General features: G+C 53.6%; 6 protein-coding genes across 6 annotated transcripts; 3 read left to right on the forward strand and 3 right to left on the reverse strand.

The window, feature by feature from the left end:
* Nucleotides 1–1673: 1673 nt before the first annotated feature.
* J4E88_008059 (uncharacterized protein) lies at nucleotides 1674–3864 on the forward strand (the record flags this gene model as incomplete). The annotated part of the gene is made up of 5 exons (XM_049401672.1): nucleotides 1674–2311; nucleotides 2361–2643; nucleotides 2693–3215; nucleotides 3264–3747; nucleotides 3795–3864. 5 exons carry the CDS (start codon nucleotides 1674–1676, stop codon nucleotides 3862–3864), a joined length of 1998 nt encoding a protein of 665 aa, XP_049252745.1.
* A 1320-nt stretch (nucleotides 3865–5184) lies between these two features.
* On the reverse strand, nucleotides 5185–9489 carry J4E88_008060 (uncharacterized protein; the record flags this gene model as incomplete). Its single annotated transcript, XM_049401673.1, has 3 exons — nucleotides 5185–5396; nucleotides 5487–9120; nucleotides 9259–9489. The coding sequence occupies 3 exons, from the start codon at nucleotides 9487–9489 to the stop codon at nucleotides 5185–5187; spliced, it is 4077 nt and encodes a 1358-aa protein (XP_049252746.1).
* An 825-nt stretch (nucleotides 9490–10314) lies between these two features.
* On the reverse strand, nucleotides 10315–13035 carry J4E88_008061 (uncharacterized protein; the record flags this gene model as incomplete). Its single annotated transcript, XM_049401674.1, has 2 exons — nucleotides 10315–10608; nucleotides 10672–13035. 2 exons carry the CDS (start codon nucleotides 13033–13035, stop codon nucleotides 10315–10317), a joined length of 2658 nt encoding a protein of 885 aa, XP_049252747.1.
* A 2991-nt stretch (nucleotides 13036–16026) lies between these two features.
* On the reverse strand, nucleotides 16027–16700 carry SYB1 (SNAP receptor, synaptobrevin; the record flags this gene model as incomplete). Its single annotated transcript, XM_049401675.1, has 3 exons — nucleotides 16027–16049; nucleotides 16102–16333; nucleotides 16587–16700. 3 exons carry the CDS (start codon nucleotides 16698–16700, stop codon nucleotides 16027–16029), a joined length of 369 nt encoding a protein of 122 aa, XP_049252748.1.
* Nucleotides 16701–18041: 1341 nt separating this feature from the next.
* J4E88_008063 (uncharacterized protein) lies at nucleotides 18042–19446 on the forward strand (the record flags this gene model as incomplete). Its single annotated transcript, XM_049401676.1, has 2 exons — nucleotides 18042–18132; nucleotides 18185–19446. 2 exons carry the CDS (start codon nucleotides 18042–18044, stop codon nucleotides 19444–19446), a joined length of 1353 nt encoding a protein of 450 aa, XP_049252749.1.
* Nucleotides 19447–20154: 708 nt separating this feature from the next.
* Nucleotides 20155–21806, forward strand: J4E88_008064 (uncharacterized protein; the record flags this gene model as incomplete). Its single annotated transcript, XM_049401677.1, has 3 exons — nucleotides 20155–21292; nucleotides 21341–21498; nucleotides 21549–21806. The coding sequence occupies 3 exons, from the start codon at nucleotides 20155–20157 to the stop codon at nucleotides 21804–21806; spliced, it is 1554 nt and encodes a 517-aa protein (XP_049252750.1).
* Between the last annotated feature and the right edge of the window lie 1158 nt (nucleotides 21807–22964).

The following is a 22964-nucleotide window of genomic DNA, read 5'->3' on the forward strand; positions in this document are numbered from 1 at the left end:
TACTATAGATTATTTTAAATAATTAGTAAGAGTAAAAGTAGAAGTAGATAAATTATATAATAGAGGTATACTAGGTTAGATAGAACGTTGTAAATAATTGTAAGGTAAAGGTACAAAGTAAAAGTAGACTAAATTAGAAAATTATTAGAAATAATGTAATTAGCTAAGTTAAATAGAATAGTATAAATAATTATAAAGTAAAGGTAAGCTAGATTAGAAAATTATTAAAAATGTTGTAATTAGCTATAATTATTAGGCTAAGTAGTATAATTATTAGAGCTAATTATTAGGCAAAATTGTTAAGGCTACTTATAAAGAGGTTTAGTAGAGTAGAGAATAAGAAACTTAGTCTAATAGGCTATAATAAGTACTGCAGGGGTCTCTGCACGCTAGTAGCCACTAGGCCTAATTAGGCCTAGGTCGCCACTGAGACTGTTAAACCCCGAGTAGAAGTTACATGTACGTTTCTCAACGGTCGTGAGCACGAGGCACGTTCTTGTAAATGGTACCTTGGTACAAGTGCGGTAGCAAAAGCCGCTTGCGAGGATGGGGGATTGCGGTTATAATATATGGGCCGACGCGTAATGGTAGAGACGATGATCTTAGGCTATCGATTGCGCGTGCAAAGACGCGGATGCGCGTTTGGATTCTTGGAATACGGTGTTGAGGCGCGGGATATGCAGAGCTAGCGGTTGCGATGCAGCATGCAGGCGGTTTCTATAGAGACAATCGTGTGTACCGTGGAGAGGCTGCATGTGAGGGGTGTTGAGGGGAATGACGGCTTGGTTGAAGGCGTCAAAGTTTGGGTGACAGGCAGACAGACAGACAGCAGCACGACGGGCTTCACGCATGACATGGCAATTTGGGTACTTTTTGACAGGCTCCACCATAGGAGAGGCAGTGGAAAAGTGTTGAAACGGGCTTGGTAAATTTAGCAAGGCTCTCCCGCTGGTGTGCGTAAGCGGGCCTTTGAATCTTCGCCGCATGCAAGCGCCGTGGCAGCGACGATTGGCCGCTCCTTAGTCGAGCTTCGAGATCTTCGCCCTCCCTGGAGTCCGTGTGGGCCCGACTCAGGAACAAAGCCCTAACCTCTCCCACCACCCACCGCTGCTTGCCACTCTCTGACCACGGCGCCGTCGCTTGTTGTGTTCCTGTCACTATCCCACAACATATCAGTGCCTCTCTTTGTTGCATTATTTCCCGCATCATTACCATCGCCATCTTAATCTGCACCTTCCAGCCCAGTGCGTCCTGCGTCATCCGTCATTCGCGCCTGCTGCCGTTGACCAGCGCCTGCCCTGCCAAGTCCCTTATCCTGGGCGCCCCCGTTTGGGCCAGGAGCCATCGATTCACCTCCCCTTGAACCTCGACCTCCCCCATTTCCCTCACGCCGCCCTCCTTCCTGCTCCTCGACGCCCAGCAGCGATACCGAGCAGCATCGCATCACGAGTGGAGGATATTCGGCTTCCCGCGTGCTTTACCTGACACCACTAGCTGCAGCATAGCCCCTGTTAGGAATTTGCCCACCCGCGTGCCATAGGTTACCGCAACACTCGTTTTCCACCTGCATACCGCCTACGCCGATTCATCACCTTCACTTCGCTCTGCTATCCGAATAGCAGCTAGCCAGGAATTATCGCCAACACTCACCGCATACGCTCCCTCGCGCCATGATGCCGCAATCGCCGAGGGGAGACGGGCCGCCCCATCTCCGCCTCAACTCGGGCTCCCACGAGCCCAGGACCGACGACAACTCGATGCCTGCTGTGCGCCCCAACACGGCACGAACCAACTCGGCGCGCTCGTTAACCCAGCCAATCCGTCCTGGCACCGCCCCAAGTCAAGGCATCCGATCGCCCGGCGCGCCCGATGTATACAGCAATGCGTCCATCGCAGAGTCCGCCGAGATGTTGCTCCCGCCGCAGAAGATCCGCACGCAGCGCTCCTACCGAGACGAATCGCCCATGCAATCGCCCTCTGGCTTTTCCTCGCGGCGGACAAGTTGGAGCTCAGACATGACGGGAGGGCCTTTTGCTTCGCCTTTCGACGACTCGAGAGCGCCGTCGCGGGCTGGCAGCGAAGAAGATCTCAACACCCAGACTGTCTCTGAGAAGTTCAACATTCACCCATCGGCTGGATTGTTGCTCTTCCCGGAAGACGTGGAGAAGGACGACTACCTGCACAATCCCGACCCGAATGAGAAGGACAAGAGAGACTGCGATGTCTTCACCCGGAGAGGTATAGTCAATCTGGGTGGATTGGCTATTCTCGCGCTCGGTCTTCTCATGCTTTTCATCGGTTATCCCGTTCTGTACGTATTTGCGATTCCGACGGTCTTCGACTTTACTAACGCATCGCAGCACGTTCGTCGAGGACCTCACGGCACCAGAACGAGGCCCATGCACAGACAATCCTCTGTGCATAGAAGGCAAGCAAAGCGAGCCGCTACTGAACAACCTACGAAAGGGCCTCATCGACCCCGATACGCCCAAAGAGGCCATGACGCGAACATCGTACAACGGCGAGGAGCAGGTCTTGGTCTTCTCAGACGAGTTCAACACTCCCGGTCGCACCTTCTACGACGGAGATGACCCATTCTTCCAAGCTGTTGATATCTGGTACGGTGCTACTATGGATTTGGAGGTAAGTTTCGAAATAGCCATCTTCAAATTGCAGCGCTGACATGTTCCAGTGGTACGACCCGGACCAAGCCTACACCGAAGACGGCGTTCTTGTCCTGAAATTCACCAAAGAGAAGAGCCACGGCCTCGATTACCGCTCTGGTATGATCCAGTCGTGGAACAAGCTCTGCTACAAGGGTGGACATTTGGAGGCCAGCATTTCGCTGCCTGGTCGTGGTAACACGAGTGGTTTCTGGCCCGGTTTCTGGACTATGGGCAACTTGGCTCGCCCTGGCTACCTCGCCTCGACTGAGGGTCTGTGGCCATACAGTTACCACGACAAGTGCGACATTGGTATTACACCCAACCAGAGTTCATACGACGGTCTCAGCTACTTGCCTGGTATGAAGCTACCCGCTTGCACCTGCGAGGGCCAAGACCATCCCAGTCCAGGCAAATCCCGCAGTGCTCCGGAAATCGATGCTTTGGAAGGTTCAGTTCATTTCCTCGGTCCTGGAGAGTCCAACGCCATTGGTGTCGTGTCTCAGTCCTTCCAAGCAGCACCATTCGACACATGGTACATGCCTGACTACGGTAAGCTCTCTCACTTCCGTTAGATCGGATTCAACTAATGTTTGGCAGAATACATGGAACTCTACGATACCTCGATTACCACGATGAACGCCTACAAGGGTGGTCCCTTCCAGCAAGCTATCTCTGGTTTGACCAACTTGAACAACGACTGGTACAACGGCAAGCAGTACCAGACATACTCATTCGAATACAAGACCGGCGACGAAGGTTTCATTACCTGGTATGTCGGAGAGGACAAGACCTGGACCATGTCCGCACCAGCGACGCGTGCCAACGGTAACATTGGCACGCGAGTCATCCCGGAAGAGCCAATGTCCATCATTGCCAACTTCGGAATGTCGAACAGTTTCGCAGCCATCAACATCGAGGATATCGAGGCGGTTGACCTCCCGGCCAAGATGCGCATAGACTACATTCGCATCTATCAGCCAAAGGACAACCAGATCATGACTTGCGATCCCGAGGGCTACCCTACTACCGACTACATCAGGAACCACCCTGAGCCTTATGCGAACCCTAACATCACTGACTGGTAAGTCCATACATCACATCTGTTATGATAGTACTAACATGCACCAGGAAATCCAGCAAGTACGACTGGCCCAAGAACTCCTTCATGGATGGTTGCAAGGCAGAAGTAGAGACCTAGTGACCTGCAACTTCCCAGAGACTGCTGGCTTTCGGTCTCTGTTGTCATCACTTCCCTTGTGTCGACTACCTTACGTGGCCATGGCAGTACGACGAATACCCCTCAAGATTGGAGTTCCCTCGCAAAAAAGCACGTTAATTATAGATCATCGTTTCCTCTTTTCGACCTTTTCGAAGGCCACATTAGCATTTGCATGGAGCCGGGGGCGTTTACGACATTTCGAATCTCACATGCCTTCGCCTTCGCCTTACTCGGGGACCCAAGATGTTATCTGGCCTGCGTGCGACTGTCCGGTTTCCTGGAACTAGGGGCCACTACTTCAACGCACCGCCGTCGCGCCGATACACAAGCCGCCTGTCGCTCGGTTCGACTGCGCCCGTCCAGTTGTCCATTGAACGATCCCCTTTCAGCAGCGGCTTCGTCGGCAAAGAATCTTTTCCAACCTTCTCACATATAAACGGCGCGCGCAACTCTGTATATCACGGCATCTGTTCTTCCATGCATCGCCTGTACAAAGCATACTTGCAACATCAAGACTTCTCAAGACCGCCTTTCTGTTTCCCGTCTTCTTCCCTCATCTTCTTTTCCAGGGTCTTGGTCAAAGTGGAGTTGCTGGGCGGCGCCTTACAGCTTCCAATCACCCCAACTTCTTCTTCTTCTTCTTTCGATCATCTGAATTGTTGTCTTGTAATGCATCGCTTGGCTTCTATTTCTGCTGCTTCATCTTTTCTTTGATATTGTTGGATATTTTGGGAGCAAATATGGCAAAGGGACTACTGGGGATGGAATGATGAATGAGGAAATCTTGTCTTTTTATATTGATATATCCGGGCGTTTTTAATGTTTAGCAGAGGGAGAGGACGTAGATGTGGGAGAAGGGTTTGAGGTGGCGGTGGCGGTGGTGGAAGAAGCTGCTGCTGTTGTCGGTAGAAGGGTGGCATATGAATGGTGTAGGAGATGAGAGAGGATGAGGAGTAGACAGGAGATAACATACCCCCTGATGTGTATACTGAGAGTTTATTCAATCAAGTTCAACAAACAATACTTCTTCTCTTGCATGTGTGAGGCTTGTCGACGTGTGTGGTACGACATGGAAATGCTGTTGAACAAGGGGTACACGGGTGTCTGGCTTGAGAGGTGGCAGTGCAGTTCTTCAAGTTCTTCCAATGTATCCTCATCAAGAATCGATGTCACGGAGTCTAGTCCTCACACGTCACAACATAGCCAGCATTGACAACATGTCAAGATCGAAATCCCATTGATCCTTTCTCACAACGCCTACCATTCACCCAAGCATCCCACCCAAACACACCGGTATACCTAAATACTAATAAAGAAGCTCTTCTCTCCTTCCTTCGGCTCAACCCACGCACGCTTCAAAATCGGATCCGCACAACTAATCCTTATCCGCTCGACCGTCGCAGGCGACGTAAGCGACAAAAGCGACGTCTCGCCAAACTGTGTGCGCGCAGCTTTCAACGCGTCGCGAATGGCGAAGAAGACAGCACTGCCCATGAAGAGAGGGGGTTCGCCTAGTAGTAACAAAGTCAGTAAACAGCCATGGGTATGAAAGCACGACGGTAGGTAAAGAAAAGAAAAGAAACGGGGGGGAAAAAACTTACCAACACCCCTACTCCTCTGAATAGTCCTCAGATTCTCCCAGTTAACATCCTTAAGCAACGTGACGTTCATAACTTGAGGCACATCCCTAAACCCAGGAATCTTATAATTCCCCGGCCCCTTCGTCGCGACCCCACCCGTCCCCCTCAACCACAGTGACTCCTCCGTCGTAAAAAGGCCCTGACCCTGCACAAACGCGCCTTCAATCTGGCCATAGTCAATCGCCGGATTAATACTGCGGCCAACATCCATTTTGATATCAGCGCGACGAGTCGTCCAGTCACCAGTGAGGGTGTCGATTTCGACTTCAGCGGCGGCAACGCCCTGGGTGAAGTAGAAGAACATCTGGCCCGTGTTTGCGCCCCAGACGTAGCCTATATCGGGGGTTTTGTAAAACCCTTGTGCGGAGAGGTTGACGCGGGAGAAGTAGGCGGCGTGGGCGAGGTCTTTCATGGTGGCGTCTTTGCCCAGTTTTTCGCGGAAGGGGGCGAGGCGGGCGTTTAGTTCCACGCAGGCGTTGTGGATGGCGTAGCCGTTTAGGTCCGAGGAGGCGGAGGCGGCGGTCGAGGAACTGTTTGCGACGGTGTTTGTGGCGGTTTCGCTGATGAAGACGGAGTCGAGGGGGACGCCGAGGGTTTCCGCGGCGATTTGCGTCATCTTGGTGTGTAGGCCCTGCCCCATTTCTGTGCCGCCGTGCGCGACGAGGATGCTGCCGTCGTGGTAGATGTGGACGAGGGCGCCGGCTTGGTTGAGGAAGAGGGCGGTGAAGGAGATGCCGAATTTGGTGGGGATGATGGAGAGACCGCGTTTGTTCCACTTGTGGGTTTTGTTGAACTCCTCGATTTCTGCGCGGCGTTGGGCGTAGGCGGAGTCTTCTTGGACTTGCTTGTACATGAGCGGGACGTACCAGTCTTTGATTTCTTGGTTGAAGTGCGTGATCATGTTTGTGGAGGGCGAGTAAAAGTTGATTTCTCGTAGCTTCTCCACGGGGATGTTAAGGTGATCGGCGACTTCTTCCATGTAGGTCTCTGCGATGAACATGCCCTGTGGTCCGCCGAAGCCTCGGAATGCGGTGTTAGAGACGGTGTTTGTCTTCGCGACACGTCCGCGGACATGGATGTTGGGTATCGAGTAGCAGTTGTCGATGTGGGAGAGGGACCGTTCCACGACGGCACCAGAGAGATCCTGACTCCAACCACCATTGCAGAAGACGTCTGCATCAAGGGCTTGCAGCTTACCGTCCTTATTGACGGCAACTTTCCAGCGAGCGAGGAAGGGATGCCGTTGTCCAGAAGTCATGATATCTTCGTCCCGGTTCAACATGCAGCGTACAGGTCGACGAACCTTGTTCGCTGCGCAGGCCACGATACCAGCGAGCTGGACTGAACGAGTTTCCTTACCACCAAAACCACCACCCATGCGCTTGACACGGGTGACAATCTTGTTGGCGGCGACACCGACCACCTTGGACACATATGCTTGTGTCTCGGCTGGGTTCTGCGTACTGCTGAAGATCTCCATCTCGCCATCCTCAGGCTTGGGAACGGCGACACATGCTTGAGTCTCAAGGTAGAAGTGCTCTTGACCACCCATACGCGCTACACCAGTGAAGACGTGATCGGCCTCCGCAAACGCCTTCTCGGTATCTCCCTTCTGTATGTGACGGAAGTGGTTGAAGTAGCTATCCTTCTCGATAGCCTCTTCTATCGTGAAGATAGCTGGAAGCTCTTCATACTCGATCTTGACAGCACGTGCGGCCTGCTCTGCATGTTTCGCTGTGTCAGCCAAGATCATACCGATTGGCTGACCAGCAGTGAAGACTTCGTCAAGAGCAAAGAATGTCTCATCGCAGGACGGCGCACCCCACCAGTTGGCTTCTGGGGATGCAAGATCCTTGTGGTCGACGTACGTGACAACACCAGGAAGTTCCAGAGCTGGTTCGGCATCGACGGAGAGTAACTTGGCATGTGCCTTTGTCGAAAGTACCAAGCAGCCATACAACTCGTTTCTTTGCAGGGGAATGTCGTCCGTATACTGCGCCTCTCCAGTGCACTGCTTCATAGCCGCGACATGGTTCTTCGACTGCCCGACTTCATTCTGGATGTAAGCCTCAGCCGCCTTGTCGTCCTTCTTGCCCGAGCTGATATCTCTTTCAATCTCGCCGATTGCATGTGTGTCGACTTCAACTTCCTCAGCGTGCAGCTCAGCCAGGATCTCATGGTAGAACTTGTAGAAGAAGCCGAGCGCGAGAGACTTCCTGTATGTCGCCATACCACCTGGGACACCAAACCGCAAATCGAAGTCTTCTTCGAGCTTGTCCATGACACCCTCCAGTGTTGGGAGATCCGAGAATTTCTTCCCTTGGAGGAAGTCCATTGCTTTCCGCGCGTGGATTGTCGTAGGTGCCATGCCACCGTACACCAAATCCACGCTCTCAACTGTGTGCTGATCGTCCAGTGATATCCTCAAAGCAGCATTCACAATCGCAATATCGTCATCTTTCCTCTTTGCCTGCTTGTACGCGCGGATGTACTCGCCCTTCTCCTTTGCGATCGGGATCTTCAACCCCGCAATGATGGCATCCGGAGGTAGTGCAGTCTGCCTATATCCCTTGAAGAACGTCGACATGGGAATTTCCGTCGTCTCCTTAAGGCTCTTCGCTATGAGCGTCGCATTCGTCGCAACAAACACCGGATTCAGATCGGAAATAGGACTTGCTGTTGCCAGGTTACCAGCGGGTGTACCCACATTCCTAATTTGTCGTCCAGCGAAATACCGTATCTGCTTGAGGATGGTAGCGAACGGTTGACCTCTGACTGGCCCGTAATGCTCGAGAGCGTCTTTGCAAATCTCCTCCAGATCAGTGAGAACAACGTTTCCGCCGATTTCGAGATGATCGTCATGCAGCTTGAACTGTCGTAGTTCCGCAATATCGCCGACAAAGACCGAAGCGTTGTAGTTCATGCCCTTGAACTTGATCTCAATTTGTGTTTCGGTCGAGCCACCAATAAGCTTTGCGGAGGGATAAACGTCTTTGATCTCCAGTAGTTGTTGCAAAGTCGTTGGCCTGAACCACCTCTTCTTCTTGTTACCGAATGCCAACGGCTTGAACTCGTGTTTCCGTAGCTGTGGAGGAAAGATCAACTCTGTGTCTGGCTTGTACTCGATGAACCCAGGTGGTGTGAATCGCTTGATCGGTTGGTCATCATCAATGTTCTTGCCACAACCTCCGCCATTCGCACCGTCCTTATCCATACAGCATCCGCCTCCACCATTGGCCTTTGCCTTTGCGCAGCCCGACTTCACGCTGAAGCTCTGCGCCGCATCTAATATCGGCCTGTATCCAGTACATCGACAGAGGTTACCATCGAAGGCTTCCTCAACTTCGAGCTCGCTCGGTCCAACATTGTTGCGGAGGAGAGCATATAATGACATGACGATGCCCGGTGTACAGAATCCGCATTGACTGCCATTACCCTTCGCTATCCTCTCCTGTGCAGGATGTGGCCGCTTTACGTTGCCAATTCCTTCTACTGTTATGACGTGTTTGCCGTCTACGCTGACGAGGGGTGCGAGGCATGCGTTTACGGAGGCGTGATAGATCTTGTTCGTTGTGGGATTGAATTGCGATATAACCTAGTAAATCGTCAGTCTTCGCCCTTGATATCTTTATTGATCTCTCCGCTAGTCCCAGAACCAAAGTGCACTGTCTTTTAGTTTTGGACCCAGAGTCCTCCACCACAACCACGAGTCAAAGTAAAGTAGCAAACATACCACAGTACAAGCACCACACCCACCCTCCGCACACCCCAACTTCGTCCCCGTCAACCCAATCCCCCTCAAGTACTCCAACAGCGTAACCTCAGGATCCGCACTATCCAGCACAACCTTTGTGCCATTCAGATAAAACCGGAGTGTATCATCGTAATCAGCTGTGACTTCGTTCAGCGACTTGGTCGCATCGCTCGACACGGCTGGTTGTGGGGATATGAGACCAGGCGCCATGTTTGCCACCCGCGGTGCTATCGGTAATCAAAGAAGAAAGAGAGACGTAGAAGACACAAACACAGGCGCGTGGAATGGGGAAAAGAGAGAGAGGGAAGGCAAGAATGTCACAGTAGGTATCACAAGCTTGACCCTCTAGCTGTTCAGGGTCCTGTCCGTCGGGCTTGTGGGGAATAAGCAAACTAGATATGACAAGCGTGTGTACCGCGGCGGCAAGAGCTGTCGCGGCAGCGTGGAGCAGGTATTACATTACATGAGTTAGTTGGGTAGACGAATCAGCGTCGACGTGTTTGTCCCTTATCTTCGTACGCGGTCTAGGTTGCATAGGCAGTGGAGGCTCCGCGTGCAGGAGCTCGCCGATGGCCGTAGTTCGCGTTCTTGCCCCTCCAACCCCACCCCGCGGCTCGGCGGCGACTGCTATAGGCACGTGAGCTGTCAGGTCGCTTGTCGCCTAGCATGGCGAGGTCCGCTATTGTCGGAACCTTGGAATTCAGGGAGTATGCCGATGGATATGTGTTGCTCATTCTCTATCGATGCGAAGCGGGAAACAAGGTTGACAAAGTGCTATAGGGCCAAATTTTGAACACACGCTTTGCAATTGGATATATCTACAACTTCTCAACTCTCTTAAAAAAGAAGTTCCTGTCTAGCGTATACACACAAACGTACGAAATGCGCCAATAGTTCCTTATTTTCCATGTTAAGAAACCATGATGCTTGTTCCTCTTTCCTACCAATGCCCCCAAATCCACCAATCCGTCAATCCTCCAATCCAACCCACCAACACCCATCAGCCCACTCCAATTCCTCAAGACGTCCATACGCCTAGTACGGAATACCATCATACTCACCGTAACCGAGCGCCAAATTCATGTTCTGCAAGCACTGAGTCGCAGCGCCCTTGAGCAGGTTATCAATCGTAGCGTTGACGACGACGCGCTTGCCCGAGCTGTGGACGGCGAAACCACCGATTTCGACGCCGTGCTTGCCAGAGATGTTCTTGACGAGTGGGGACTCGCCGACAATCTTGACGAGCTTCTCGCCGGCGTAGCGGTCCTGGTAGAGGTTGCGGATGTCGCGGGATGTCATTGTGCGGTTGAGGGGGATGGAGATGGTGTGCTGGATTAGGATGTTAGTAACGTGATGGCGAGGAAACTAGGTGTGAGGGAAGAGGGAACTTACGTGAATACCCTGGAACCAGACTGCAACGTGAGGGATAAAAGCAACCTCAGTGCCTAGCTGCCGTGAGATTTCCTTCTCGTGGATGTGGTCTGTCAAGCTGTAGGGGATGAGGTTGTTTTCGAGGTTCTTGACGTCGTTCTTGGGGCTGGGCTTGGTGCCGGCTCCGGAGTAGCCTGAGACACCGAAGACGGTTGGCTGGCCGCCGATGAACTCGAGCAGAGGCGCAATGCCGAGTTGAGCAGCTGTGGCGTAGCATCCGGGGTTGGCGATGCGTGTAGCGTCGGAGATCTTGGCACGGTCAACGGTCTCTGGTAGTCCGTAGGTCCAGCTCTCGTCGAAACGGTAGTCGGCACTCAGATCGACAATGAGAGTTTCCTTGCCGCTCTCGTTGATGGCATCGACGAAGGGCTTGCACACACCGTTGGGCAGGGCCATGACCCAGCAGTCGACTTCGCCGTTCTCGGCCATCTTCTTCACATCCTCGGGTGACAGGTTCTCGTAAGTGATCTGTCGCTTGGTGTAGCCTTCAAGCTTCTTGCCGTTAAGTTCACGTGATGATACATGACGCAGGTCCATGTTGGGGTGCTTGTTAAGCAGCTCGATAAGAGCTTGCCCTGTGTAGCCTCGCGCACCAATCAGTGCAACCTTGGCAGGGTAGTCCCTGTGCTTGTGCTTGATACCGTATGGTGGGTTGGGGTTAGTGGTATCCATTGAGCGCGATGCAGTGGTAGCGAAGCCTCGGGACAACGCAGGAAGAGTCCTGTTCTGTCTAAGTTGAGGCCTTGCGGATTGGCCAGCAATGGTCGCGTATCCCCGCGTCTGCTGGCCCTGCTTCAAACTGGCAACAAAGTCGGCCGCCCGTCGGAACTGAGCATCTAAGCTGTCCTTGAGCATGCTGCGACCCTGCTTCTGGTAGTTCTCGAGAAGCGAGAAGATCTCGGAAGACTCAGCCGCGCCCCACCAGCAGAAGACTTCCTTCTCGCGGCGGAGGAAGCCATCCGTCTTCTCCAGGTGCCATTTGACGTAGTTTTGCGACTGGTCGTCTACAATCCAGTACATCTTGGGGTACTTTTGCTTCATGCGCTGGAAGACCAAGTCGTTCAGGTTGTTCAGGAAGGCATCCTTGGTCATGCTGAAGTGCGAAAGCTGTGCGAACTCACCGTCGGCAGTGGGTGGGTAAACGACGGCAACGACGCCCATGGAATCATCATGGAAGACCTCAAATGGTCGCGTCTTGAGGTTCTGGATATATCTGTTGACCGCATCGGCAGCGTCGGCGGCTTTGCTCTTGGTGATAGCCTCTTGCAGAGCAGGAACATCCAAATCCTCAAACTTGCTGGTCTCCTTCACACTACCGCCGTTGCGGATAAGTGTGCCGCTTCCGGTGTGGGTGAACAGCTCCTTTCCGAGGTTCGAGGGGTGGGTGATGGCTACACTCGACGTGCGCGGGAGACCGTCCAGGAGCTTCTTGGCCTCCACTATCTTAAGCTTCGTGCCGTATCTAACCCATGACTGCTTCATGTAGGTGTCGTACTCGCCCTCCAGGTTGATGTGGGGGATGAGCTTTGACTCGGCGTTGAACAGTCCTCCCTTCTCAGAGAGGTAGATGACCTTGAGGGGCTGGAACTCGCGCGCCAGAGCTGCGGCAGCTACGTCGGCGTTGATGTTGAGGATCTGGCCGTCGAGCGTCTCGCCCATGGAGCACAGGATGGGCAGTTCCTTATTCTCCAGCGCATCCATGATCTGCCTCTTGTTGACGGTGGTGATGTTTCCGACGTACTTCCACTTCTCCTTGTCCAGGTAGTCAGCTTGCAGAGCACCCGCGGTGATGGGCCGCGCGGGCACGCCCCAGTCCCTCTTCAGCGTCATGACCAGGTCCATGTTTGCCTCGAGGAACAGCTTGCGCGCAATGCCCAGCGTCTTCTTGTCCGTGACGCGTATGCCGTCAATGAAGTCGGGCTCGACACCCGAGTCGAGCAGCAGCTGGTTCATCTGCGGGCCGGCGCCATGGACGATGATGGGGTACAGGCCGATGGCGTGCAGCTGCTGGAGGGCGAAGCATAGCTCCTCGAGGTGGTCGGTGAGAATGGCGCCTCCGACCTTGACGACAGCGAACTGGTGCGGCGAGACGGAGCGGAACTGGCCGAGGTACTGGTCGACTTCGCGGCGGGAGCTGGAGCTGGCCAGCAGGTTGAGGAAGGCGGCGTAGATGGACGAGTTGCGGCCATCCTTGGACGTCGTGTACAGGCGGCTCGGGGTGCTGCTAGCGACGAGGGCTCGCGGGAGGGCTCGCGGCGTCTGGCTGGCGAGGACGCGGGAGGAGGATCGGGCAGCCACACGGCCGGCTCGTACAAAGCTCTGCATGGTGAGTGTCGCTCCCAAGAAGCAGAAGCAGTCGCAGTCGCTGCTCGGGCCCTGGGCGACTTAATCCAACGCGAATTGCTGCGGTGACTAGACTGTGGAGCCGTGAGGGACCAAATGGGTCTCGAGATATGACGCGGAAGCAACAAATTTCGCTGCGCCGTTATCGCTGCTTCCCCAGACCACAGGGAACTTTCCTAGCGCGGCCGGACATGGCTACCTAAGTTTATACGCATGGAGAACGGCAGCCGCAGATCAGACTTTTCAGGCATCATTCCTGCATGCCTACGCGCTTCGAGCTGCTGTTGAGGCAAATTTTCTCGACAAGACAAAAGGCCCTTTCCCAGCTTGCCCATCCTGCGCCGCCCAACCCACAGCACTGTGGACACTAGCAGCATGTGAGGACCTACCACTAGGTTCACGAGAAGGATTAGGCTAAGGTCCACTAGATGCATTGTTCCCTTACTTGAATCTATTGTATCATGCGAAATACCACAGATTGTGGTAGTGACATTGGAAAGCCAGTTGCCTAGTCCTAAACGGGTAAGGTCGCATTGTGCTCAGCTGTCAACCACGCGAAGTTACTTTATGGTCCCGAAATACAGCAAGCCTGCTCAGGTATCTCTATCCCCGACCTCCAATTATGCTCGTGCACTCCAATCAGTGCATACACTGCTCACTCAAGATTTAGAAATCGCGACCACTACCGGAACTGTGACCAAAACATGGCATCCAGATACATTACTAAACTACACCCACTTTAGTGACCAGCCTCCACAGGTACCTGTCTACCATCCAGCTCATAGTTAGCCGTCGTTCTAGGAGGCTCTCCTGAGCCTACATATGTTCCTTGATTAGCTTCCCACATGCTATGGGTGTTATACTTCGCCTCAGTTTCCCCTGTTGGCAGATCTTGAGATGGGTAGACTGCGCTTTTGCGTCGTTTACGCAAGATCCAACCGAGCCAGAACGCAAGACCTAGAAGTACTGCTGCTCCTAGAACTGCACCCACCCCTATGCCTGCTTTGGCGCCTGTAGATAAACCACTGGTAGAAGGCGAGGCTGTGTTTGTTCCTGCTGCTGTTGGGATGCTGGCTCCGGGTGTCGTGGTCGTGTCGGTCGCTGATGAGCTCGCCGACGAAGGGTTCGGGGTTGATGAAGGGTCTGAAGAAGGAGTCGAACTTGTGGAAGGCGTTGGCGACGGAAGTGGTGACAGTGTCGAAGCAAGCTCCTCTATATCGTAACAAGTGCAGTCGGGACGACACGCTACTACCTTTCCAGGCGCATCGCAACACCTGTCAGCACGGTTAATACAATCTCGCCATGGGGCATATGCCATCAGACTCTTATCAGGTGTTTTGACCAAAGCCTGTGACTGAACGGTAGAGCTTACGATTGATGATTCCCGCGACCAATTGGATAACCGAGTTCCCATGCCAAAGGACAATTGGTCTCACACCCCCAAGCATACTTCTGGGAACCGACAGCATAATTGAGAGTAGAGTCTAGGCCGTAACATTGCTGGCCTAAGGCGGAATCTGTGCAGGAAGCGTATGCACACCCTTCTGTGACGTTCGCGCAGTTCGCACTGCCTAGTCGTGCGAGCGTAAGGCCATCTGAACAGTATGCCATTGCAGGAAGTCGGATCGAGATATCTGTTTTGCACACAAGGCTGATCGTTCCTACGGACTCTGCATCCAGATCAAGGACACTCGGTGACTCGTGCGCGGGGAGGCTTCGGGTTGGAGGACGAAGTGTTGATGATGGCGAAGGGTATCTAGGTATAGGATGCTAACAGAGGCAAGCAGGAGGGTACCACCCAAAAACTTTGTGTAAGGCTCTAAGTATTGTCGCAGGGGAGCACATTTGCTTTTGTACTGCGCATAGTGGCTTACATGAATTCAGCCGTGAACGGTCTTGCGTAGAGTGCCACACGCCAATCGCCCTTAAATAAGAAGGTCACAAGGCAGCGTAACAGTGAACACGGAATAGAGATGCCGATTCAAAGCTCAATCGGCCTATGGCAATGGGACTGCCTATCGACGCGGCCCCATGTGGCTGTCTCAGCCTCGTGCTAATGCCAAATGTGCTCAAGGCTGAGGCTGTATCTCTGCAGGCTAACGCCACAGAGTTGGATGTATCCAACCATGACCTGGAAGCTCTGTTGTATTCGTAATATATATGCACTGCGTCTGACAGACTGGGTAGGTATGGCTTCTTTACTGTGTAACAATTTGACGTTGACTGAGCTGCGTCGTGGGCTCTGCTTTTGTAATGACTCCAGTCTTTCCTCAAGAGTATTTGTGATGTATTGTTGCTACTGATTAACGAAGTCCTCGTTTCTCATGAGCTAACGGCGTATATAGTCGGGTAGTGGAGCAATCGCTGCAGTAACCCCACTCGAGGATAAGATCTGACAACGGTCCACGGATATTTGTGGCAGAGCTTAGTTGGAACACCCTTCCAAGGTTTGCCGAGTATACTGCATGATTAGTCTAGCTTTGTTTGGGCCCATTGTCGAGAAAGCGGCTATTTAAGCCGTCCTTCCCAGAATGATCTCAGTCAACACTCCATCTCCAACTGCATTCCTACACTCTTTCACGCAGCAGTACACAATCAAGGCATAAGATGTAAATTGACTATAGACATGCAAGACAGCAACTCACAATGCATAAAACTCCATTTGCTCGTCTGACGACCATGCTGGGGAACTGGGCTCTCGTTGGATATTCGTAGCGGTTGGCGGAGTTCGTTCCATGCAAAGGAGCTTATCCGTGAGTGCAGCACAGCACGACCGTCTGAATGCAAAGAAAGACAAGAAACAGATCTGATCCATCGCTCCGTGTTCGCCGTGACACACATCCTACAGTGAGACCGCTGTCGTTGATCGTAGTGCAACTCGTAGCCATTCTCCTCCGTCCCCCAATGGCTGTGCAACCTCCCCCGTCCGCGCTATTATTAATGTACTGGTTCGTGGTATCTCGTGGGTGTGGTTTAGTTCTTTTGCGTGGCAACGACTGTGTGTGTTAGCCAGAGGAAGCTTATAGTTATCTACGAGGGTCGGCTTACCAGAAGGAACGATAATGACGATGAGCAGGATGATGATGCCAACAATGAGGCACATGCGCATCTTCATGTCCTTCCACCACATCTGCTTGCGCACACGGTTGGCGCCCCTTCGGAAGCCCTGGGCGGACACGGCGAGGTTATCGGTCTTGTCCTGTAGCGAGTCTAGACGGGCTCCTCGCTCTGAGACCTTGTTGATGTTGTCCCGCATGATGCCAACGGTGCTGTCGATTTCCTGGCATACGAGTCAGCACGAGGTCACACATGTTTTAAGCTTCTTTGAGCCGCTCTTTGCGCATGCACACTCGTTCGCATGTGTGCGCAAAGCCAGTGAGAGGGTGCAGCGAGGGTGCGAGGCAGTTTAGTCACTATCGCATCGCTGATGCAAGCTCTCTGCCGGCCACTGCGGCTCGATCATAGCTGCCTTGCGAGGATGCGACAAATGACACAGCGCTCGACCCGCACGCAGAAGAAAAGTAACAACATACCGCTTGGAGCGCAGCTGTGCGGTGGTTGCCATTCTGGCCCTGGCCGCCCTGCTGGCCACCGGCGCCGCCGCTGGGGATGTAGGGATCGTACGGGGGCTCTTCGCGGCTTGACATGGTTGGAGATGGAGTGTGCTGGAGATTCCGGGTAGCGTGCGACTGGCGTAGGCTTCAAGAGGTGGTGGTGATGGATAGGTGTGGGTGGTGAGGTGGTGTCTGGAGGATGGAGATGGTGGTGTGGTTGCCCAGAGGAAGACCAAGAGTCCGCTCAGCCCGGATGGCGAACGAGCGCAATGTGTCAGCTCCGTTTGAGCAGTGAGGCTGATGTTTGCGTGAAACCTGGCGCAACAACACGGAATTTTAATCTGTGAATGCCAATATGTCTGCGCGGTGTGCACAGTCGAGTCAACAGCGAATTTGATGTTCCAACGGTTATGACGGTATTCTATTCAAGTTGATGCGATCGCTGCCGTGCCTGCTTCCGGCCCCCATCTGGATCTGGGCGGCCCAGCCTGCGCCACTGCACGTGATGAACACCAGCCTCGCGATTACGACACTCTGGCTATGAGGCAACAGGTGCTGCACGATCCGCCATCGGTCCGTCTACACGCTCGAAAACTTCACAAGATAAATTCCGCCTGTCCTCAGCCCGTCGACGATGGTCTTTGAAAGTAAAGACGGGTCCGTCGTCTGAGCCTCGCTGTTACGAGGCCAATCTTACTGCTTACCAGACTTCCGTCCGCAGCTGCGGCGTGGCAACACGGCAATACGACCTGCGACGAGAACAAAGACGGACCGGATTTTGACAAGACAATTACACTAAAGGTAGTGTGTAGTTGGCGCTTCGTCATCACTGTCGTCGCCGCCCAGCCAGACGCCCGCATCGCCGCGTCTCTGCGCAGCAAACAGAAGCGACAGGCGTCTTCGTCAACGAGACACATTATGCAGCAGAAGCATCGTGCATTGTCGTCAATAGAGTGTGCCTGCGTCGTTAGCCTATCAGGGCGAGAGGCATCCCCAGGCCTCACGCAGGCCAGGCGCCGTTTGTACCTGGCAAGTGGGTCTGATCGCCGCCAAGACGCGTGTCCAATGTCTTGAGTCTCGGTGTCTGCTACCCATTCGCCGCTCAGGAGTTCGCGCAACGCTTGCTCCACCGCCAGCTTCCTGTTTCCCGTTCCCTTCTCTTCGAACACACTCGCTGCACCGCTTCCTAATCGATAGACACCTCTAATCCCGTGTCGACCGCCGTGCCGTACGCGCCCCTGATCCCCGTCGCTCCTTTCATACCACCCGTCAATCAACCCGACACTCTCTACGATACCCCACGTCAGAGCCAAGCCGCCTGCTGGCCTGAAAGCTTGATCATTTCAACACTACTCCCTTCGCGACACTGCGCAGTGCGTCTCCAAGCCTGGCGCTGGACCCTGGCTGCAACTGCCGACTAGACCCGAGCCCAACATGAAGCTCACCTCTGCCCTCGGCGCCCTTGGCGCCTCGAACCTGTTGTTCGCAAGTGTGGGCGCGGTCGACCTTGATATTAGCTCCCCAGGTGCGACTTCCTCAAGTCCGACGCCATCAAGCATACGTACTGACATGTACAGACTCCATCAAGCAGACCGCCAAGTCACTCTCCGCGAACTTGCGCAAGTACTACACCGGTGACAACCCAGGCGACACACCAGGCAATCTCCCAGATCCATACTACTGGTGGGAATGTGGCGCCATGTTCAATGCCTTCGTTGACTACTGGTACTACACGGGTGATGATCAGTATAACAAAATCACCACCCAGGCTCTAGAAGCCCAGATCGGAGTGAACGCCAACTACATGCCTGATAACCAGACCAAGACGCTCGGAAACGATGACCAAGCTTTCTGGGGCATGGCCGCCATGACGGCTGCAGAGAACAAGTTTCCTGATCTCCCCGATGGCAAGCCTTCCTGGCTGTCTCTTGCGCAGGCCGTCTTCAACACCCAATACAAGCGCTGGGACATGTCGACTTGCGGTGGTGGTTTGAGGTGGCAGATCTTCAGCTTCAACCAAGGTTACAACTACAAAAACACCATTTCGAACGGTTGTTTCTTCAACATCGCCTCGCGACTCTACAAATACCTCGGTAACCAAACCTATGCTGACTGGGCTGAGAAGGCTTGGGAGTGGGAACTTTCGGTAGGACTCATGAGCCCGGACTACCACTACTACGATGGAACCGACGACACGCAGAACTGCTCAACCATCAACCATATTCAATGGACGTACAATGCTGGCATTCACATGGCCGGTGCCGCTGCCATGTGGAACGTGTCACAGGACGAAAAGTGGAAGACGCGTGTCCAGGGTGTCATTGACGGAATCGACGTTTTCTTCAAGGACAAGGTCATGTCTGAAGTCGCCTGCGAGAACAACGGCAAGTGTGACGTAGATCAGCGTTCCTTCAAGGCCTATCTTGCACGTTCCATGGCATACACAGCCAGTGTCGCACCTTGGTCCCGCGAACAGATTGACCCTTACCTCCAGGCATCCGCTCAGGCCGCGGCAAAACAGTGCAACGGAGGTGATCAACAGACTTCCTGTGGGCTCAAGTGGACGACAAATGGAGTGAACGACGGCAGCTTCGGTGTTGGTGAGCAGATGGCAGCCATGGAAGTTGTACAGGCGCTGCTCTACCCGTCTACCAGCGGTCCTGCGACTGCCGAAAAGGGCGGTATCTCCAAGAGCAACCCCGACGCTGGCAACGATGATAAGAGTGACGATCCTATCAAGTTTGATGTCGTGACCACTGGCGACAAGGCCGGTGCTAGCATCCTGACCATCCTCGTGTTGGTTTCCATTGTCGTCGGCGCCTGGTGGATGGTGTCGTAGATGTTATACCCGTCTTCATTTTGTATATCAGAGCGCACTTGGGACTATACTAGATCTTTTTGTTCTTCATCGTCATTTTCCTAGGGCGCGATCAGGTTGCGGGCGCGTGTCGTACTATAGCCAATATTGACGTAATTTACATCAAAACAGCAAAGCACGTGTACTCTGACTTGTGAACCCAAGTAGCATTCTGGCAGTCAGTCCTTCCCAAGGCAACCCAAGGTTCACGTTCTTCTTTCACGTTCTTCTTGGTGAGAGAACCTTGGTACCAGCCACGGCTCGGCTAATACCACGCTAGTGGCCCGTGCGTACGAAAGCTGCGCCCGACTCCTCTTTCCTTCTTCGCCGCGACAAAGATCTCTGCACACGACACACACCACCCGCGCACTCGACTCAACGGCGCCCTACTCGCTTTCTTGTCGCTCATCACCATTGCTGTCCCAATTCATCCTTGAAACTAACCACCTGGTCGCGCGCATTTCCGATGGCCGCTCCCCCCGATCTCAACGCCATCCTGGCGGCGCTCGGTATGTCGCTCACACTCTCACCACGCCCACGACGTTTGTACTGACTGCCCTTGTAGCTGCTGGACGTCCCTCGACGACCCCCTCGCAGACGCCCCAGCAGCCTCCCCAGGCGCAACATCCCCCTCCCCAAGGCCTTCCCCCAGGCTTCCCAGGCGCAATGCCCACTGCCACCCCGCCCGCCATGCCCGGATACAACTTCCCTCCTCCCACACACTCTGGCAGTCTTGATCTCAGCGCTATCAAGCCCGTAAGCTCCGGCTCAGTTAGCATCCAGGATGCGCTGGCCAAGGCGCGCGGCTTTGCGGCTCAGAAGGGCCTTGCACACGAAGCGCGTCCAGGTATACCTGAGTCTTGGTCTGGTTATGGTGTCCCAGCGCAAACTTACACAGCTCCAGCTTATCAAGAAGACCCGCGACTAAGCGGACGCCAGCCCTACCGACGTTCTCGGTCGCGCTCGCGGTCCCCAGCGCGCCGAGAACCCGTGCGTGAAAGCTACAACCCATACCGCGATGAGCGTCGTGATGAGCGCCGAGGTGGCTATGGACGTGAACGTGATCGCTCTCCTCCTAGGCGTGACACCTTCTCTCCTTCGCAGCAGTACGGGCAGGCACGTTCGCCCCCTGCTAATGACAACTCTGAGGTGATTCTCATTGACTCTTCGTTGGTTGGCCTTGTCATTGGACGTCAAGGTGAGAGTCTCCGCCGCATTGAACAAGAATCTCAAACCCGCATTCAATTCATCAACGGCCCCGAGGCTGGACCTCAGCGCGAGTGTCGTATAACCGGTAGCCCGGGTGCTCGTATCAGTGCTAAGCGCGAGATCAACCGCATCATCGAAGAAAATGGCGGCAATCCTGCTCGTGAGACTGGCCGCAATGCCCGACCCGCCGCTAAAATGGTTGGCCAGCAACAGCCCGCTCTTCGTGAGGGTGAACAGTCGTCGCAAATTATGGTGCCTGATCGTACTGTTGGTCTCATCATCGGCCGTGGCGGTGAGACTATCCGTGATCTGCAAGAGCGCAGTGGCTGCCACGTCAACATTGTCGGTGAAAACAAGAGCGTGAATGGTCTGCGACCTGTGAACCTCATCGGAAGTCCCACTGCTGCCGCACATGCCAAGGAGCTCATCATGGAGATTGTCGACAGTGACACTAAGCAAATGGAAGGTGGCGCTGCCGCCGCGCCGCCGCAGCAAGCATTCACCAGGCGTGATAACTTTGATCCCTACGGTGGAGCTGCTGCTGGAGGCGCTGGAGCTGGCAAGATCAATGATAGCATTCATGTCCCCTCTGATGCTGTTGGCATGATTATTGGCAAAGGTAACATCGCTTTGCACATGTTGTGGTTGTCTTATTAACGATTTATAGGTGGTGAAACTATCAAGTCCATGCAATCAGAGACTGGTTGCAAGATCAACGTATCGCAAGCTTCTGGCGCAGACATTGAGCGCGAGATTGGTCTTGTCGGAACCCGTCAAGCCATTGACGATGCTAAGCGAGCTATCTGGGAAAAGGTCGACCAAGTGGTAAGTTTGTTTGCCGTATGACGTACTACACGGATGCTAATATCATGTAGCGAGAGAAGAACAACTCACGACGACGTGACAACGGAAACAACGACAATGGATACTCACACCAGCAGACACCCTCATATGGACAGCCCGCCGCGGCCGCGCAACCTCCTCAAGCAGCTGCACCCGATGCAGGTGGTGCTGCTTCTGCTGACCCATACGCTGTCTACGGCGGCTACCAAAACTACCTTGCAATGTGGTATGCGTCCATCGCCCAGCAACAACAGGGCGGTCAAGGAGCCCAAGGCCCTCCCGGCGCATAAGCGTCGCTTAGTTGCCGTGACCGATGCACATTTTGCTGAACCTTCGCCGAATGCTGCCCTGTTTGCATGACCCGAATGCTTGGAACTTTGCTGCGCCTGGCATGATATCCACCCGATGACCCTGGACTATCTTCGAAATCTTCTTCTTGACTTGCGCGTAGCCGGCCTCGCCTTGTTGCTTGCATTACTATGCGCTGAGTGCTCCTCCTCCGTCGAGAAAGCTTCTGGAGCTTGGGGCTGTTCAACGACAATGGCCACGACTCACTCTTGTCATCGCTGTCGCTTGCATTGTGTGAGCTGATCCTCGCTTCGACTATGCTCTTTTCAAGGATGATCTTCCTGCAAACCCCCTCACGTCCGCGCAACAAAGTCGACAACTGATTGTTCACTTTACGCTTGCTGTCTCTTGATCGATAAGCCATAACTCGGTCTGTTCGAGCTATCAGGCCAGATTTGCCCCGTCTTTTGTTTGCATGTCTATCATGGTCTTGTAATCGGCATAGACCTCGTCATCGATCGACATTGTCTGCGAGGACTCAATTACCACCAAAAAAGCGTCACTTTGTTCTTCATGCATATATTTTCGCGCACATTTCAAATCTGGACCTCCACCTGCCTTGGTTGGCAACTGAAGTTTGGGTTTTAATAGTCGCGTTAATGAACTTTGCAATTTTGAGATCATCGTTTGTATAGTAGTTTTATTTCGGATCATGGCTTTTAGATGCTGTGGCTCAATCACAAAATTAATTCCGTCATACGTGTTCCTGGCGCCCGTGAAACTTTGAATGTTGTGCATGAGTGAGACTTATACCGGTGCAGTGCAGTCAGGCGCGTAATGGATGCGGGTAGACGCTGACAAGGCAGGTGAAAGTACTAAAGCGCCTTTCGTGTTGCTACAAACCACGTACACTCTTTTCCCAACAACAAGGTCAGCAATTCCAGTCGCCCATTGGTCTCGTATGTCACCCATGTACGCATCGTGCAATGCTTCCTTCCCCTCATCTTCCCCAAGGCCCCCAAATCGGTGAGGCCCAACCCCACCAGCAACTAACTACACTACACTACCGGGACGGGAACATGATGACGCGTATCCCGGCCCAACGCCACAGCAGATCAACGAAATGAGAAAAGACCGCTTAAGTAGCGTCATGTGCATAG

This window comes from Alternaria novae-zelandiae (assembly GCF_023758075.1).
Source record: "Alternaria novae-zelandiae strain BMP 2774 chromosome Unknown scaffold_17, whole genome shotgun sequence".
In the NCBI taxonomy this organism is placed as follows: Eukaryota; Fungi; Ascomycota; class Dothideomycetes; order Pleosporales; family Pleosporaceae; genus Alternaria; species Alternaria novae-zelandiae.